This window comes from Chanodichthys erythropterus, chromosome 17 (genome assembly GCF_024489055.1).
Source record: "Chanodichthys erythropterus isolate Z2021 chromosome 17, ASM2448905v1, whole genome shotgun sequence".
NCBI classification, from domain to species: Eukaryota; Metazoa; Chordata; class Actinopteri; order Cypriniformes; family Xenocyprididae; genus Chanodichthys; species Chanodichthys erythropterus.
In genome coordinates this window covers 34,118,618-34,138,158 of record NC_090237.1, presented here as the reverse complement: position 1 = coordinate 34,138,158, position 19,541 = coordinate 34,118,618, and the positions used below count along the sequence as shown (strand labels likewise).

The 19,541-nt window shown below is 39.0% G+C and overlaps 2 protein-coding genes across 5 annotated transcripts in view; both read right to left on the bottom strand.

Annotated features, from left to right (window-relative positions):
- si:ch211-235m3.5 (BICD family-like cargo adapter 1) overlaps positions 1–16,133 on the bottom strand; it is a 28,424-nt gene extending 12,291 nt beyond the window's left edge. For 3 of the 4 annotated variants that reach the window (XR_010892129.1, XM_067364651.1, XM_067364652.1), the window contains exons 1-6: positions 15,804–16,133; positions 13,747–13,962; positions 8,429–8,545; positions 7,984–8,130; positions 7,382–7,561; positions 6,684–6,833 (exon numbers count right to left, since the gene is read on the bottom strand). Coding sequence is in view for 3 of the 4 variants with exons in the window: in XM_067364651.1 (XP_067220752.1) it covers positions 6,684–6,833; positions 7,382–7,561; positions 7,984–8,130; positions 8,429–8,545; positions 13,747–13,962; positions 15,804–16,079 (1,086 nt within the window). In the remaining variant the exon portion in view is untranslated. Of the gene's footprint in view, positions 1–6,683; positions 6,834–7,381; positions 7,562–7,983; positions 8,131–8,428; positions 8,546–10,876; positions 11,057–11,615; positions 11,826–13,746; positions 13,963–15,803 lie in introns of those variants that run through there. The other variant, XM_067364653.1, reaches the window with a different exon arrangement.
- A 2,049-nt stretch (positions 16,134–18,182) lies between these two features.
- ppp5c (protein phosphatase 5, catalytic subunit) overlaps positions 18,183–19,541 on the bottom strand; it is a 49,945-nt gene continuing 48,586 nt past the window's right edge. Inside the window, exon 13 of the mRNA XM_067365629.1 lies at positions 18,183–19,432. Coding sequence (XP_067221730.1) covers positions 19,370–19,432 — 63 coding nt within the window. The 3' untranslated portion in view covers positions 18,183–19,369. The remainder of the gene's footprint in view (positions 19,433–19,541) is intronic.

The following is a 19,541-nucleotide window of genomic DNA, read 5'->3' as shown; positions in this document are numbered from 1 at the left end:
AAGGAAAGAGAAATAACAAGAACAGAAACTACAGCATCCAACCACAGCCTTAGATGAAATCAACTAAAGATAAAAGAAGATATTAAATCTCTCGAGGTCTGATTAAACAACTCCAAAAACAGCATAACCAGCTTCACTTATTACTAACCAGTTTGACTATTTTTGTCATACATCTACAGAAGTTATTGAGAATTAACATAGGTTTAGATGTTGATGTTTTATTGAATGGAGATGGAGATCAGTGTTTGATTTAGATGGGCTCTTGACTCTTGACTTTTTAACATTAGTTCCCTTTCAAAGTCTACGCTATCAGCGCTATGGGAACGTCTTTAGTCGTGACCAGCTGTGAATATATGTGTAAAACAACGTCAATTAAATTGACCTATATTTATAGCCTTGCGTGACGTCATTGGAATGTATCCTAGCAAGGCTACAATTAGATGTGCCACCTGTGCATCAGCAGGTCTTTTGTCTTTAGAGACCATACTGTGAAGTGTGTGTGTGAAGCAGCTCTGATCAAACTCTTTCCTTCCTTCTTTACTTGTTAGGAGTTAGATTTGACGGGCAGTGCGCAGAACTTTCTCTCCCTTTGTTCCTTTTTCAACTCTGACTGACAAATGAAAAGTGAACACACATATATTATATTATATATTTGAGAAAAAGTCATGGCTGAACAAAGCAAACGGTGTGTGTCTCCGTGTTCGCGTTCCATCTCCGAATCGGACACACACCAGTATTGTTTAGTTTGTTTGGGGAAGAGCACGCTGCCCTTGCATTGTAACAGGGCGAGTGCGAGCATTGTGAATGTTCACAGTTGAAGTGCTTCGCGTTCGCTTTGCCTATTTCAAAGCGGTAGCACCCACAATGTGATTGTGTGGCTCGCGTGGCGATCTGGCTGAGGATTGAGATACGGGTTCATCCTTATTGCTCTCTCACTCTCTCTCCAGATCGCGATGTCCTTTACCGAGACCGAAGCGTGCCTCGGCGCTTCTTCGGCTCGGGCAGAGGACAATTAAGTGTTTTCCGTTGGAATGGAATATGAGTTTGTCCGTCTCTGAGCGTTCCTCCTGTGATGATGAACGAAAGGGAACTGCTCTGGGCGGTCATTCATGCAGTGAAACACAAGCAAACCCCAAACATTCCCCACCAAGCTATGCATAATAACATTCATACTGGTGGGAAGGCGATTCGATTGGTGTGTCAGAATGGTACTGCTCTGCACACTATGGCAGTGTTGCAGGTGGACCAGGCTGACCTGCTAAGAAGGCTCAAAAGCAGACTTTGGCGAGTTGTGCTTCCCCTTGTAAAACTGGGGACCAGCTCGTCACGCTCAGCAGCCATATATATCTAACACTCGCCCCTTCTCAATATCTTCACATAAACCCTCCTTCCCCGCCACCTCTGGTGCTTCGGGGGGCAGCGGTTTTCAGTGAAAAGTTAGGTGTTCCGTTGATTCCTGTAACACATCAGGACATGGAACATTTAACAAAGGGAATTATCAAAATTAGTGCCCATTTCAGAGAACTTGGCAGCATGGAATCTACTGCCAGGGATTTCTGCGTGGGTTCTAAAGACAGTAGAAAAAGGATACAGAATCCAATTTATTCATTGTCCTTCGCGTTTCAATGGTGTGGTCTCCACTACCGTGAAGCCAGGGCAAGCGACTTTACTGTCACAAGAGCTGCAAACTCTTCTGAAGAAAGGGACCATTGAGCATGTTTCCCCCTCTAGAAAGAGAGTCAGGTTACTACAGCAGATACTACTTAGTTTATAAAAGGACGAGGGGCTGCATCCAATCTTAGATCTTCAAGGCTTAAACCATTCAGTCAAAGCTCTCAAGTTCAAGGTGTTAACCGTAAAGATGATCGTGTCTCAATCCAACATCATGATTGGTTTGTCACGATCGATCTCAAGGACGCATATATTTCACATATAAAATATTGCCACAACACAGGAGGTTTCGCTTTCGGGGGCGAAGCTTACCAATATCGGGTTCTTCCATTCGGCCTAGCCTCATTACCCCACTGCACATACACAAAATGTATGGATGCAGCACTGGCTCCATGGTGACTCCAGGGCATTCACATTTTGAGTTACATAGACGACTGGCTAATACTAGCACAGTCACGAGATGGCATTACAACACAGATGTCGTACTAGCTCATCTATTTTCTTTAGGGTTGAGACTAAACGAGACGAAAGTGTTCTCTGTCCTACCCAGAGAAAGACATATTTAGGAGTCATATGGGATTCGACCATGACGTGGGCACAATTTCCCGCTCGAATTGAGACCATTCTAACCACCCTGAACAATGTCAGGCTAGGCCAAGATTGCACTGTTCTGCAGTATCAAGAAATGTTAGATCTCATGGAATCAGCGTCCTCTGTGATTCCTAAGGGCCTCTTGCATATGAGACATTTCAGTTGTGGCTCAGAGCCGAGAGGTTTTGTCTAAGTAATCCCCTACGGCAAATAAGGGCAAGGGCACGCGCTGAGTGCTTTGTGCCCTTTCTAAAATCCATGTTTATGGTAAGGGTTACAGTCCAACGTGATATGGTGAGGTCATCGTCTCGATTGGCACATCAATTGCCCCGAATTGATGGCTGTATTTCTGGCCCTGAAGTACTTCCGCCACCAGTTAAGGGGTTACCATGTCCTAGTGCGGGTGGACATTACTGTGGTAGCCTCTAATATGAATCGCCAGGGTGGCCTGCGTTTGCGACGTCTAGACAGGCTAGTGCAGCGCATTCTGCTCTGGGCTCAGGACAAGTTCCTGTCCCTCATGGTGATTTATATCCCCAGATATCTGTCCAGACAGAGCATAAAGACGGGGGAGTAGAAACTCCACCCAAGGTAATCAAACAAATCTAGTAAAGATTTTATAAAACAGATGGACCTCTTCGCCACATACAGGCAGCACCATGTCCACTCTATTTCTTTTGGAGTCACCCAGCTTCTGCTGGGTCTGGATGTGATGCGCATATGTGGCCCAGTATGTGCCTGTATGCGTTTCCTCCGGTTTCTGTGCTCCCATGAGTTCTAGCCAAATTTCGCCAACAAGGGACTTGCCTCTTTCTGTTGGCTGAATGGAATATGGTTCTCTGAGATGACATGAAGGTTTCCACATCTCCATCAGGGGATGATATATAGTCCCCTGCAACTGAGACAAAAGGTCTCTCCCCTTCGGTATTGCCCAAAGCGAGCTGTCGAGGAGAGACCTTTTGTCTCAGGTGCAGGGGACAATATATTATCGCCTGATGGGGAACCAACTGAGGGACACAGGGCTTTCACCTGATGTTATTGAGACCATTAAATGCTAGGACTCCCTCCACCAGATAAAGTTATGGAGGGCCTGGTTGAGACCCCCTTTGCACCGTTAGAGTCAGTTTCTGACAAGTTGTTAACTCTGAAAATGTTTTTTCTTATGGCTATAACTTCTCTGGAAAGAATTGGGGATTTGCAGGCTCTGTCCATTGTGCCATCCTGCTTAGACTTTGCCCCAGGAGTGGTGAAAGCTATTTTGCATCCTCATTCTGACTATCTGCCTAAGGTTCCTTTCTTGAACTTGCATACGGTCACTCTTGAAGCCTTCTACCCTCTGCCGTTCACTACGCCGGAGCAGGAGAGACTTCACAGACTGTCCAGTCTGTGCTCTTCAGACTTACATCCACCGCACTAGCCAGTGGCATAAGTCAGAGCAACTATTTGTTTGTCATGGAGGCCATAGCAGGGGTGCGGCCGCCATGAAACAGACCATGTCACATTGGGTGAGAGATGCTATTGCCCTTGCCTATGAGGCGCGTGGTCAAACTTCGCCAATAGGCATCAGGGCTCATTCCACCAAGGGGGTTGCCTCTTTATAGGGCTTTGGCGGGGGAGGCACCCCCTTACAAAATGTTTGTGATGCGGCAGGTTGGTCCTCTCCACACACATTCATAAGATTTTATAGTTTGGATGTTCATGTTACTCCGGGCTCTTGTGCCCTTGAGTCAAAATCGCAAGCTAGTGTCTGAGACTCTCTGTGCTTTGTGACACACTTCACAGCCTGGGGGTCCAGACACACAGTGCGGTGGCGTGGGTATTCTCGTTCCCATATCGCTGATCAAGCGCAGCTTGGAGTGTAGCCTTTGAAAGGCAATGCCCCGGGTTACTTCACTGTAACCCTGTTCCCTGAAAATGCGGGAACGAGAAGCTGCGCTTCATTGCCGCACTGGGATGTCCCAGGACTGCTCTTCAGACAAAATATCTGCTAATGCACAGGTGTCACATCTAATTATAGCCTCGCTACGACGCATTCCAATGACATCACGCAAGGCTTATATAGGTCAATTTAATTGACGTTGTTTTACACATATATTCACAGCTGGTCACGACTAAAGATGTTCCCATAGCGCTGATCAAGCGCAGCTTCTCGTTCCCGCCCTTTCAGGTAACAGGGTTACAGTGAAGTAACCCGGGGCGTTTTTCTCTGGCTGCTGTAACTGTTTGTTATGGACAAAACAGCAAGAGGAAACATGATAAAGATGATGTTGGTTTCTTGTTGATGATACAGTTGTATTCATCACATACTGGCCTTATTTGCTGAACTCATGAGAATTACTGATTATAGCACCCATGTGACTACAGTATGAGATCCAACAGTGTTTTAATCAAATAAACAATGATTTAAAAAAAGAAAAAAGTTTTTAGCTCCTGTTTAAAAACATATTGTACACAAAACACTTTGAAACTCTTATGTGTTTTAGACACACACAGAAAATCAGATCAAAAATCACCCTATGAATTTCAACAACGGTGACATGCTTCTTGCTGCAATGTATTCTGGGTGCATCATATAAAACTCATCCATGGCTCCCAGAAAGCATTGTGACATGAAGCATGTCACCACTGTTGAGATTCATACACTGATTATTGATGTCTGTGTGTGAGCAAAACTTGCAGGAGTTCAAAATGTGTATTGTGTTTTAAAACTCATGCAGATTTTCTTATTAAATTGTGCTCGATGTCTTGCTGTAGAATCACAACACAAACAAAATTAATAGCATATTGCCCACATAGAACTCAAGACATATCACTGAATTAAGCCACTACATGATGATTTTATTCTTATCATCAAACAGCTGTTAGCATCTGATCACATTTTTGCTTGTTGTTCTTGCCATAACATACACAGTTAGAGCCACCAGAAAAAAACAAATGTTAAAAAGTTGAGTCAAACTGCCTAAGAACTTCTGAAGATGTATGACAGAAATAAAGTCAAACTGGTTACTAATAAGTGAAGCTGGTAATGCTGTTTGTTTTCGGAGTTGATTAATCAGATCTCGAGAGATGTAACGTCTTCTTTTATCTTCAACTAATTTCATTTAAGGCTGTGGCTGTAGATTCTGTTCTTGTTGTTCCTCTTTTGTTCAGTGATCTTGGTTTTTATGATCACCTATCTTCCAAAAATACTCATCACTCAATTAATCACTTAATTATGTCATTAACTACAACATGTTTCAGTATTACATTTAACACCCTGTAGCATAGGCGCCGATCCCGTGGGTGCTCGGGGGCTGGAGCACCCACGGAAAAATACGAGATATTCTCCATTGATTTAACCAATAAAAAATCGATTGGAGCTTTCAGACACGATCTTCACCCTTTTTTTATAGTTTATTTAAGGCTGTTTCTATGGCGATATTTTAATGGCAAACGTCGACAGCGCATCCAAGTGATGCGCGAGCACAAATGGCTCTGTTCTCGATCAGATCTTGGATCAGATACATGTGCGCGCTCAAACTCAAACTCTCCTCGCATCAGATATCAGCGAGAGCACGACTCGCGACAACACTCATGAAAAAAATTTGTTTTTGGGTCGAAATTGTCATCTTGCTGCACTGATATAATGCAAATGAAACATCCAGTTGACGGAAATTTGAGTTAAATAAGCTAACTAGTGCTAAAACGTGTTGTTTTTTAAATCATGCAGAGGAACGTTGTGGCTCGTGTAGTCTATAATCTATCGCTTGACTCTTCTTTCCAGGGAAATCACTAACAAAAAGCACACAAACAAACATGTCCCTGCTCTCGATATACAAACATTAATGAACTTCTTTGAACTTTGTGAGGAAAAAAAAACTATATGAGGGCAGATTCGAACCACTGATAATTAGAGCATGGCTGAACCTCTGACACTATTAACAAAAATTCTACCACGAGACTATTATGGAATACGAACTTCGAACACGGATTTGTCTATAGTATAATATGGATGTAATTGGGAGGAGGGGAGGGGGGTGATGTGGGGCACTGGGCACCCACCGGCAGAAACATAAATCGGTGCCTATGCCATGTAGTGTGCACACTGAGCAGTGTTCATTTCATTTGGGCTAACTTATGTGGGGCCTACATGGAAAACTGGCTGGGCCCCATTTACCATTTAGATAGCCCAGGTGACACCCATTTGGGCCCCACGTTAGTGTGCTGGCTGGGAATTGTAGGGTCGTTAAAAAACAAACATCCCCTCCAGACCACTTTTGCCCACTACTATATCCATGTGAATGTGAAATATTGTTACTGAAATGTGATACAGTACGAGATGTCAAAATACTCCAGGGAAGATGATATGTTATATGCAGCACATCACATGTCAATTTCTGTTACGCTTGTGTCCCTGTGTGTTCCATATGAAACAACTTTACCTGTAGAGTGTCACTCTGTGCTATCCATTGTGCTGCATGTTTCAATTGTCCCAGCATGCCCTGCAGGCTGTCATCTAAGTTCTGTTCAGTCTCTGACCTGTAGGCTACAGGTTGAAGCAATTCTAGGATGTAGTGCACATCCTGAGAGACCTGTTGGGCAAGGGTAGATAGATGTTCTGGTTGTGCCCAAATATCAAATTAATAGGCATAAATGTACCATTAATATATTGTGTGTATTTAGCATTGTTCCAAAAGCAGGTGAGCAGCAGGTAAGCAGAGAACTGTCTACTGCCTCTGAAAGAATCTTCCTTCTAATGCAGCATATTGATTGAGAACCTCACAAGAGACTGGGGATTTTGAATGCTTTACATATAGGCAGCAACTGAAATGTGCTGAACCGATTATTTTCCGGTGTGTGAGCAGCTTTAGAGGCAGACAATACAGACTACATGGAAAAGATTTTACCCTCTTGGACTAATTATGTGAAATAGTGAAGGCAAAATCTGATTAAATGTAGCCAAAAAATGACCATAAAAATGGTGACCTGTTATGCCTTGTACGTGTATTAATTTGAACCCAGCCCACGCAAAATTAGCTTGCAATACAAGGCTCTTTTTCCTGTAACACATTTATTTGAAAGTACAGTGAGGTACAATCAGGCATTATCAGGTTACAGTGAGTACAGTTCAGTGTATCACCTGTTCTTTGTCCAGGCTCCAGTTTGTGGTGTCCAGATTGTTTTCAAGCTCAGACAGTAAAGATATGTCATTGTGACTTTTCTCCTGGAGGGCCACTTCCTCCTGGAGCTCCTCTACCCGAGACTGCAGCTCATGTGCCCAGGAACGAACCCCATCCACTTCTTGCCAGGCCTCCTCCAGCTGAGACAGAGAAAAAAAAAATATATATTATTATTCTTGTAGGTTATGTACAAATGTGTGCACATTATTTTTAGAAACAGACAATATTTGACCCTGAATTCTGCATTTTTACATTTATTTTTTCCTAAATGTATAAAACAAAATAAAACAACCATTTTGCCACTTTTGCCTCAAGCCCTGTTTGATTTCTGGAGCACACACAGACATCTTATACTAACACAATGGCAGAAAATCAGCATTCGAGAATGTTTGTCATCTCTGGATCATGTGACTAGTACACTTATACCTATCATAAGAACTGTACTGAAATTTTAAGGCAGAAATCCTGAACCACCAGATTCCAGTTCCACGTAATCTAAAGGCCAACAGTTTCCCACCTTATTAGTTAGCATTAAGCATTCTGCTCAATTGAGCAACCGAACCTGTTGTATGTGTGTGTGACTCTGTTGTTCCTGTAAATCCAGGCGTTTGTGTAGTGAGGACACACTGTCTTTGAGTTCCTCATTCTCGTGACAAGTCATCTTCAAGCTCTGTTCAAGTGTTTGCTCCCGTTGCGTGAGCCGTGCTACCTGAACACACACACACAAAACTATCACAACTTTCCCGCTACATTATTCTATCTATACTTTAAAGTCAACAAATTCTATAATTGTTCACACTACAGATGCTGTCACTTTATTATGTGGAAAGCACTCTTTGAACGTCACTCAGCCAATCAAATTTGAGGTCCGGAATGAACTGTTATATAATATTTAATAAACAAGCATGCATGGAAAGCTGCAGTGTTGGACTATTATTTGAATATATTTTCATCATATATAACACCATACAGATATCTGAGTGTGCAAGTGTGGAATTGTTTCTCACCTGTTCTCTAAGAGCATTGATGATTTCTTCATCCTGGGGTCTCGCATGCCCCCTTTCTCTCATTTCCTGTTTTAGTCTTTGAAGCTCGCTGGTCATGGTTCGCTCCACTTCCATACCCTAAAAATACACAACACAGCTCACTTATCAAAAACCACTATCTGAACTGGAAAACTCTTTTTTTAGCTTTCAAATACATGCAGTGTGTTCACAAATTGAATGGGCTGATATTCCAGAGAGTCACAATTAAGAACAGAGAGCAACAATAACAAAAAGACGTGTTTTCCACTAAGGAATGTGTCCCATTTTCATAATGAAAAGGAGTTAAGTTCGCTTGATAAGAGCTAAACAAAAGCCTGCACTGGGCGTTCCGAGGCCTGTGGTGACAAACCTGAATCAGCAGATAACTGGACAGCCATCAGCGTTCATCACATACGCTCAGAACCCGATCAAAGAGCCACATGACAGATGCAGCTTGGCATCTTGGTCTTGGCAGTGGCATCATCATCATCCTAGATACTGTGAGTGTGTATGGGGCGGGGAATGACCCCACGCTCAACAGCATATGGAGGGGTGGCAAGAGGTCCTGGTTCAATGAGACTCAACTACCAACCACCACAAGGTTAGTGGTCCCTTGAGGGAAAGGCTATTCAGGACGGGAGATAAAGCTAACGTGCTATTATGTTAACTAGTGCAAGTCTAGCCCCTGTAGCATTCAATAACGATCCTGCCAGCTGATGTCCCAAGCCAGATGGCATTCTTGGTGAAAAATATCAATCTCTCTAAACTAATAAATCTCAATTTCTTTCTTAATCAGATTGTGTCACAAGCTTTATTGAAGAGACTACTATATATATATATATATATATATTTATATATATATATATATATATATATATATATATATATATATATATATATATATATATATATATATATATATATATATATATATATATATATATATATATGTTGTTTTTTTACATGACACAAATGCTGTCAAAAGAGTGAATCTGCTTTAAGAACAAAAAAAAAAAAAAAAAAAACAACAACAAAAAAAAACCCCAAAAAGAGTGAATTTGCTTCAAGAACAAACAAACAAAAAACCTAAATGTTGCACATAACTCTGGAAGCAACTTTATATACATTGTTAAATTCTGTGCATGAATTTGGATGCTTCTGATTTAAAGGAGAAGTAAGCAATTTCTGGTAAAAACTGTTGATATTTGAAATCACCAAAACAAACATGTCCCTACCCTAAACGATCACACCCCTATCTTGATGCCTCTGTCCCCACATTCAAGTACATGCTATGTAACACAGGCAACGACTATGGCTAAATCTGCTGCTGATGTCATCAATAAGTGAAAGCAATTTGTATTACTATGATAATTCAGGCTGAATGATTAATTGGTATCTAGCTCCTCTACTCCTTCGATGGCAAGGTCATCCCAGCTTTCATGAACAGCTCCCTACATAACACGATAGGCCAAGTAACTAATATATTACAAATGTGACAAGATTAAGAGGTTATAGTGATCACTAAAAGGGGAACCAAAAGAAAAACCATATATTACGAGTACGTTTTCTCACTTTTCAGACACAGTTTGGGAGCCGATGGTTAAAACGGGCAGTGGAAGAGGTTTAGACAATCCGGGCATAATCCGGGCATTATAAAATAATAATGCAAATGAACAAACAATGAAGATGACACACAAGTATATTCATGCATATCTTAGTTCTGTGAAACACAGGTTGTGAAAACCAATGACACGTATTGAGAAGAAATAAAGCAACCTCTGCGTCTGTTTTCAGGCCTTGCCGCTCCTTAAGGTCTCTCCAACACTGGAAAGCTTCTCCGATATTAACGAGGGTTCTACCTCTTGCCTGATCGTAACCCTTCTTTTTTATATTCCCTTGGCCTTTTCCTCTTTTATATTTTCTCTGCCATCTCCCTCGTCCTGCAAATGTCTGTCTTGTGCACTGAGCTCTCTCTCCTCCCCCATCATGACTGTATATGCCCCTTGCTGCTGATTGGCTACAAGTGTGTTTTGGTGTTCGTTTTTTTTTTTTTTTTAAATCGCTTACTGCATCTTTAAGACTTATTTATTGGAGAAGAATATTTGTTTCTTAACATTGTCAAAACGTTGCACATAACCAATTTAATACCATTGATGGTGTTTCTATGGTGGGATGCATCACTATTGCTGTTGCTCATACAGGTGTTAAACTTGAATGATACTTCAAATCATGCAGTTTGTCAAAGGTAGGTGTAGCATTACCTCACAGCAGGTGATTGGAGAACAGCACAAGTGTGAATGATTTACAAATCACGCAATTAAACTGTGACTGATTTGCTGAATCAGAGTCGTGTGACCTCAACAACTCTACACTTCCAGTAAACATTTATTTAAAGGTGATAAAAAAATGTGCAGAGGAAATATACATTACTTTATATTCATACAAATATCCCTGTTCATTGTCCCACAAGTAACAACAACACAGTTCATACTGATACTCCTGAATGGATGTTAGATTTGGTAAAACTGTCAGAAGACCCAGCACCTGAGAGAAACCTAGCAGGATGCAAGCATGCAGGTTTACTCCCTCCAACAGGAAGGCACAGCTTTCCTGGAAAAAACAAATGCTTGTTTTGAGCTTTCTCTGTAAACAACTGGGGGAGGCCGATTTCCTTGAAATTACCCCGTATTCTCCTGATAGACTCTCTTAGTGCCTCTGTACTGTTTATTCATATTATTATTATTGCCTGTTATATTATATCACTTCTGTTTATTCATATTATTCATAAAACTGTAAAAATCTTTGTAATCTGTAAATATGTTTATTATAACTAAACCTTATTCTTAAATTTTATTACTATGTCTCTTTTTGTATTTGTATGCGTGGACTGGAAGCTTCAGTACCAACACTAATTCCTGGCAAAAAAGCTCTTTCAGATTCTGATTCTGTACAGACTGTTAGGTGCTAAGAGTATGTAATAAACAGTAACAACAGGCTGTAAGGAATACTTACAATTACACACATTAAACCTAAACTAATCCAAACCCTCACATAAAGGGTTTTTTACTTAGTATGTCCATTAAGCATATTCAATTGATGGGGACACTGGTCCACACAGACAGACACACAAGTTTACTTTTGTCTCAAAAAGTATAGCTTAAATACTTACCATTCCTTTCAAGGACTGGACAAAAGGCCGTTTACCATAACTGACAAAAGCTCATCTGCAACTGAACCACAAGACGTTTTTCTATAACTCCACTCTAGACACCATCCGAGAGCAGTTTAAGACATGGTGGAAGCCACAGAGGAATGAGTAAGACATACTTCCTCTTGCTTCAGAGCAGGACAGGATGCATACAGTAAACATCAGTATTTCCTGAACTTTGACTTCTTGGAAAAAAAAAATAGCCAAAGACAGTCTCTACGTCTACTTGAGTCAGCTGACGTGTGGAGAATAAGAGGGTGTGGGACCACCCAGTGGAACAGTATGAGTTAGTCATTACTCTAATCCAAACTGACAACAATATATGACTACACACATAACAGAACATAACAGAGTGTTTTGGCATGTCTGTCATACAAAACTGGGATTAAATGTCATGAACAGCTTTTTAAATGAGCTCATGAGTTTGAACTGGGAATTCTGGCAAGTGTGCAAACACCTAAAAAAAATTTGTAAACCTTGACCTTGAGCATAACAAGTCTGTAAGATTAAATACCAGCCCAATGTGAGAGCAAGGTGTGTGAATGAGTCAACAGGAGCAGGTGCATCTAAATTTAGGTTTTCCATCACATAAAAGAAGTCATAGAAAACAGTAAATAGTAAAAGTAAAACTACTGATATCTGTACATTAATTCTTCTAAATCCAATATTTCTTTATAATCAAATTATATATTAATACGGTAAGTTGGTTTGTGTTGTTTTTTTAGAGACAAGTTCTTCTTGTTTTGACTTTTTGGACAAGTCCTACTTTGTACTTTCTCTTTTACAAAAAAAAAAAAAAATTGTGTTACAGTAATATTTTACTGTAATAATGTAAAACATTACTGTTTTTATGGTAATGAGAATAACATTATGAATAATGTGAATTAAAAATGTGAAAAAAAGAAAATTATTATAAAAAATAAAATCATAGTGGGAAAAAATACTAAATATCCTAAAATATGTTTCATTTTCTTTATGCAAAATACAATTATTCTATTTTTGTTCATTCTATTTAGTTCACAGCACATTAACTAATGTTATCGGGTACAATTTTTTAACTGAAAATGTATTATTATATGTCGAAATTAACATTAAGATTAACAAATGGTGTAGATACATTGTTCATTGTTCGTTCATGTTTACTTGTGTAGTTAACAACTCAACCTTGTTGTGTTACCCATAGGTTTACTAAGCATATATTAGGCTTAGGACTGTGTGGATGGCCCATTCTACCATTTCATATCTGCTAAACTGAGGGAAGGAACAGTGTGAAGTCATCTTTATCTGAGCGAGAGACAGTATATGTTGCATTACTGGCCTTCTAATCATTTTATTCTTTTATGACTCCTGCGTATGTGTATGTATTACGTGTGTGGTTAGGTTTTGAAGTCTGGCTAATAAAGGGCACATTCAACATTCAATGGACATGCCTTTAATGATTATATCATGAAAACTGGCTTGTCACTACGATCACTATATATATATGAGTGAGGCGAGGCAAAAGGTTACAATGACATTGTTCAATTATTGATGAAATATATTTTTATAATATTTTAGGAAAATGTGAGTGTGTGGTGGTGGTTGCTTACTGGTCAAATGCTGCACTACTCATTTCATGTCATTTCATCCCTGTAGTTCCAATGATACACCAAGCATTAATACTCGGGGTTCAGATTACTACCCAAAATATGAGCATTCATGAGTTCACATATACATAAAATTAGATTGAGTAAAGTAATGCGTATTTGGCGTGCTGTCCAGGGGGAGGGCTCTGAGCTCAGAATTTTGGCCCGAACCCAGAGTACTCCCCCCGGATGTGGTAATGAGAAATAGAACTAGAAGTGAGGAGATGGGGTGGTGGAGGGATGCTGATAAACTGTCAACGAACAGAGGAAAGTCTGCAGTATATATACCTCTTGTTGTTGGTTGATTAGCTGAATGCTTTCCACTTGTGCTAATTAGTCTAATTATCTGCACCTGCTCCTCCCAAATTTTGTTAATAAAACATCATATAGTAAAAGTGATGCTTGAAAAGAAGGGTAAAAGTTGGGTGATGTAAGGGATGATGTACAATATAGTAGGTTTCACTGACCCTCTGCAGCTGTTCTCTGAGTCTCTGGCTCTGCTCGCTGTGCTCATGCTTCAGTCTGCTCTTCTCTCTTTCAGCCTCACTCAGAGTCTGGTTCAGTCTCTCCACCTGCACCTGCAGCTCCTGAACGTCTCGCTCCAGCTCGGACACTTGACTCTCCCACTGTGCCTTACAGTCATCCACCTTCACCCGCAGCTCGTACCTGCCCTGCTGCAGCTCCTGAGGACACAATCATATCTTCACAGTGTTTGATTTCACTTATACCAATCTGAGATATCACACTAAAGTTATAAAAAACTTTACATTAATAGTGGATCCTACAGCAAAACACTAACTATGCCCAGGACATTTGTTTTTAGTAGTAGTAAACTTGCAAATACAGTCACCATTTATTTCCACCATTTTACCCTCATGTCATTCCAAACCTGTATGACATTCTTTCTTCTGTGTAACACAAAAGAAGATATGGTAACACTTTACAATAAGGTTCATTTGTTAACATTAGTTGATGTTTTAACTAATATGAACTAACTATAAGAAATTGTAGTCTGCCTCGATCCAGATTCCACTCCAAAGTATATTTTAGAATGAGCTCATCCCCAAAATGGCTTAATTATCATAGAGAAGAAGAAAGTCAACTGGTATATTGTTTATGTACCATTTGGTTGATCAAATCCTGAGCAAATGGTAATCAAATGTAGAATGGGAATGGTTGTGGGACACAGAGAACCATCTCAGACAATGAGGTGTCACAACTTCATTAACATTCAGACCACAGCTGGTAAAACATGATAATCTACATTTACATGAAGAGTGGTAAACTGTAACAGGATAAAAGGTTTGAGAATTTGGATGTTCTGGGTTCATTCCGACTCCAATGAACCCAAGGTGCTACATGTACTTTGTCACTGCTATGCTGCAATAAACTTCATCAAGATTTTCAACGTCCTCATCATTTTTTTCTTACATAACCATGAGCAACACATTTGTTACTGTATTTGTTAATCTTTGTTAACATTATTTAATAAAAAATACAGCAGTTCATTGTTTGTTGAAGTTCATTAACTAATGTTAACAAAATATAACTCTTAATTTATTGATAATGTAATGTATTAGTAAATGTTGAAATTAACATGAACAAATATTAATAAATGCTGCAGAAGATATTTTTAAAAACATCTTAGTACTTTCTTTTCATACAATGAAAGCCTTTGGGATCAAAGATTTTTAATATCTTGTTTTGATTTCCCCATATGATTAAGTCATACAGGTATGGAACGACATGAGGGTTAATAAATGATAAAATAATTTTATTTTCAGGGTGAACTATCCCTTTAAGGTAACAGATTTCATATTCAAAGTCATACTTTGACTGAATCTGATTTGCAGTCATTAAATGAGACAACACACATGAAATCTGATGTGGCCCTGCTCTCATTTCTTAGTTCAGATCATTTCAAAATGATAACCATGCAAAGAACTTGTTAAATTTACTTACTGTTGCATGAAATTTTGAACATCTGCCTAAAATACATATTTATATAATCATACAGTGGCCTAAAAGGTATTCGAAAACCAAAAAACGTCTGATTGTATTAGATAAACTATCAAAGTGTGTCCTTTCCTTTGCCTTAAAGAATACTGTTCAAAGGAAAAAAAAAAAAAAAAAAAAAAAAAAAAAAACTGTTCCAAGAAAACATTTCAGAAAAAGTAAGTTTGAAGTGATAATACAATAGATATGGAGCTGAAAATGAAGACACTCAGCTAGGAGACCTGTGTAAACCTGACTTCATACAGTTCCTAAAAATGATCATGGCACCAGTTGCTTAAAGGCACTGCAAAAAATGGGTCAGAGAGTAAAGTTCGTTTAAAGGAAAGCTCTAACATCATCAGATTACACATTATTACGTTGTATATAAAACAGCAACCTTTAGAAGACAACAGTGTCGCCAAAAAAAGACAAAAGACGGAAATTATGACGACTCGCTATAAATACAGTGTGGTTATTAAGCTGCAGAGAAATGGAAACGACCATGGGAAGAACTTGTCTCGAGTCTCACCTCCAGCTGCTGCATGTATTTGTCATGAAGTGCGTCTCTCTCTTCTTTCAGCTGTCTGTTCTCTATGAGCAGAGCATTTCCCACCTGAGCAGCAAGAAGAACTTCATCCTCCTTTTGCCGAAGAGCTGCGAACAACTCCTCACTGTCCTTATACACCGGCAGATCGTCATCATTATTGAATTCATATGAGTAGAAATCTTCCTCCACTTCCATTTTATGCATATTATGTATCAGCTCTTCCCATGGCGTCCGTATTAGGCTATGAGTGAAAACCATAGACAGTAAAACGCTCCATGCGTTTGTGCTACTGTATGTGAGAGTGGGTAAGAGTCCTGTGGTTGTCACTCATGTTTTTTTTTTGTTTTTTTTTGAAGGCGGATGATGGAAAGGAACTCGTGTGTGGGTTGGGCTTGTGAGTTAGTTTCAGGTAAATCGTGACTTTATTCTTTTTCTTTTTTTAACAGATGTATTACAATAAATTTTTAGATCATACTAAATAATATAGTAAGCACTTTTTGAGAACACATTACATGCAGGCCTACAACATGCAAATAGAACATAGATAGTTTAGATGACATTTTACATGAAAAAACGAGATTAGCGTATGGGGTTATTATTGTTGCAACATTTACACGTAGGTGCATTGCACATATTTACAAATAGAAAATGACTTTGATGAACTTTTGATCCACTTCAAATGTTGACTACTGTATAACAAAAGTAATACAGACCACCTACAAAATATTGCACCTTTTATTTTGACTTGATCAACAACACCTCAGTGGTTAGTAACTGTTAGACCCTTTGGTCAAACATGTGAACTAAATGTTACATAAAATATACTGCTGTTTGCCCCCTTTTGAAGACAAAATGCCAAAAATGGATAATGACATGAAGGTTTTAGATTAAGCCAGGATCAGACCTTAGTTTAATTAGGGCATTTAAGTAGCTTTTATAAATGTGCCTTAGAAAAAAACATTACTGGTATACATCTTGAGACAAAACAATGGCACTGACATATTTTAAGATCTGTCAGTGCAAGTTGCTTTCAGTCAAAACAGCTCAAACATGCATTTTAGTCTGGTACTAGTTGTCTGTGAAACCAGGGGAAAATGTTCAAAATCCTGAGACTATGACATGTAATATAATTAGAGGTGTAAAGGTCACTGCGCATTAAATGTGACAGCATATTTTTTTTTTTAAAAAACTTTAAGGACAAAACTAATCTATTATTAATAGTATTATTATTATAAGCATTTATGGCACATTTCTAAAATAGTTTTTTTTTTAACCATGTTTTGTTTGTCATTTGTACCAAGATAAATTTGTTATACATCTTCCTTTCAGTGGAAGCTACCAACTGAAGTTGGTCATCTTCAGCAGCCACCCTCATTTAATAGCATTTTTGTCTAAAATCTGATTGGAATCTATGACACCCTTCAAGTACCTCATCAAATATGCAATCTCTCTAGAACATTTGAAATGTACCTTTTCTGATTTCTGAAGTTTCCCCAGATCTTTCACTTCAAATCTTGAGGTCAACATTTTCACAACATTTAATAAACCATTACTAACTGTGATAATTAATATCACTTTCCATTTTGTTCCATTTGCTACATGACTGTGTTAAACCACTTGAGCCTTTCAGTTTACAGACTAGTTTTTTACTTATGTCTGATTTCATCAGTCAGCTGGAGCAAGTAGACTGTTTTTACATCCATCTGGTGGTCTGGATCATACTGAACTGCCATTTGCATCAAAACTCGTATTAAAGTGATATTTGCTATTGGGGAGAAAGTCTCTTTGTATTCTATTCCCAATGCTTGGCTAACCTTTAGCAACATATATGGCCTTGTATGTCTTAGACCCATTTTCCCAACACTGTATGTTTCTCTTCTGGTAGTGTGGTTAAAGAAATGTGTCTGTTACATCTTTATGGCCTATGCTCACATCTGAGATTAATTTGAACTCAGCTTCCGTGAAAATTTGTGTGTCACACATTCTGTAACATTGGTTAGAATCTAGTCATCTTCGTTTTCATATTTTTTATTTAAAGCATTCTGCCAGACATGATGCCTATTGTGCAATATTGAAACATAAAATGGCATTTTCTCTTATTTAGTGCCCATTAAATTAATGAAACACTCTTTTTCTTATCAGCTGCAGCCAATGCTGATAATGCCAACTTTGGCACTACACTCTTATAAATAAAGGTTTCAAAAGTTGGGTTTTTTCAGTGATGCCATAGAAGAACCACCTTTGGTTTCCCAAAGAACCTTTCAGTGATCATTGGAAAGATTCCATGGGTGTTAAAGGTTCTTTATGGAACCATTAAAGCCAATAAAGAACCTTTATCTTTAAGAGTGTTCAAATATTCAAAAAGTATGACCACATTCTACATTATTGGACTGGCATTTTTTATTCAATAAGTTTTTTTTCCAAACATGTACACAGAAATGATACAGTATCAATGATACAGTATACATATGTGTGTGTGTTATATAATGATATTCTTTAAAAAGTCAAGGGCATGGGACATGGCTGCTGTGCGCTTAAAGAGAGGAAGGTAGGTTTCTGCTGTATTATTTTAAGTCCACACAAACGGTTCAGGATCTGCTAGACAAACAGTGGAAGGTACAAGGGTTATAGAAGATCTCCAGTGCATTTCAGTCAAGCATGTTGGGAGAAAGAACATGTGGGAGCTGCCTACATAGTGGAGAACACCAAACAGTTACTGAACTTGACAAGGGGAAAGAGTGTGTGAAGAAAACTACTGGAGTTACAGAGTACCTAAACTTGTTTTGCGAGGTTATTTGACACAGAAACAAGACAGATGCTCTGGGTCGAGTCCTGATGGAGCTTGTTATAAAAAGTTTTTTTTTATTTTTTTATTATGCTTTTTAAAGTTTTGGGATAGATGACACATACAACACATTACTGCTACAGAAATTAAATGACACGCTGTTCTCCCTCCCAACAGAACTTCACTAACATGAAATAGGATGTGGGGTTATGAAGTATTCATGGGGGCAAAATTTCAAAATAAAGGCGCTATGTAGAAACACACCTTTGGGTAAAAGTGCTGATAAGGTTTTATGCATCTGGTTCTCATAATATGGTCACAGGAGCTGAAATTCTACATCAGCACTCTTCCTTTGGGATGCATTGTATACATTTGCCCATTCTTTGGTACAATTCAGCTCCATTATCATAGAGCAACTTCCAATTCAAACTATGCGGCTCTACATGAACTAATACATTAATGACAAGGGTGTGGGGGCGTGGGGGGTGTGTCTTTTGGGGAGCATCAACCGAAGAATGACATCCATTATACATCCATAAAAACATTCCTATTTCTGTTTGAAAGTCAAGGCATCGCCAATGTACGACTCAGTGATTTCTTCCCTATATAACTACAGGTATGAAGAGTACTGTAAAAGTGTGTGCATGTCCACAAGGAAGAAACTGTTTGTTTGAAAGAGAAATGAGAAGAATGTGAGAGTGGATTTAGAGGGATGGTGTGGACTTCAGACCACAGCAGCTGCTGTGTGATCAATGGAAAACCTCTACATCATACCAAGCTGCATCAGAGAGTTGGCATATGCCATCGGCTTGACATTTGGATGAGGCTGAGGAAAAGGAAAAAGAAAAAAAAAATTCTAATTATATGAGGTTGCCACATTACAATAAAAAAGTTACAGGCATGATGCACCTAAAGGAAAATTATTGGTCAAAACT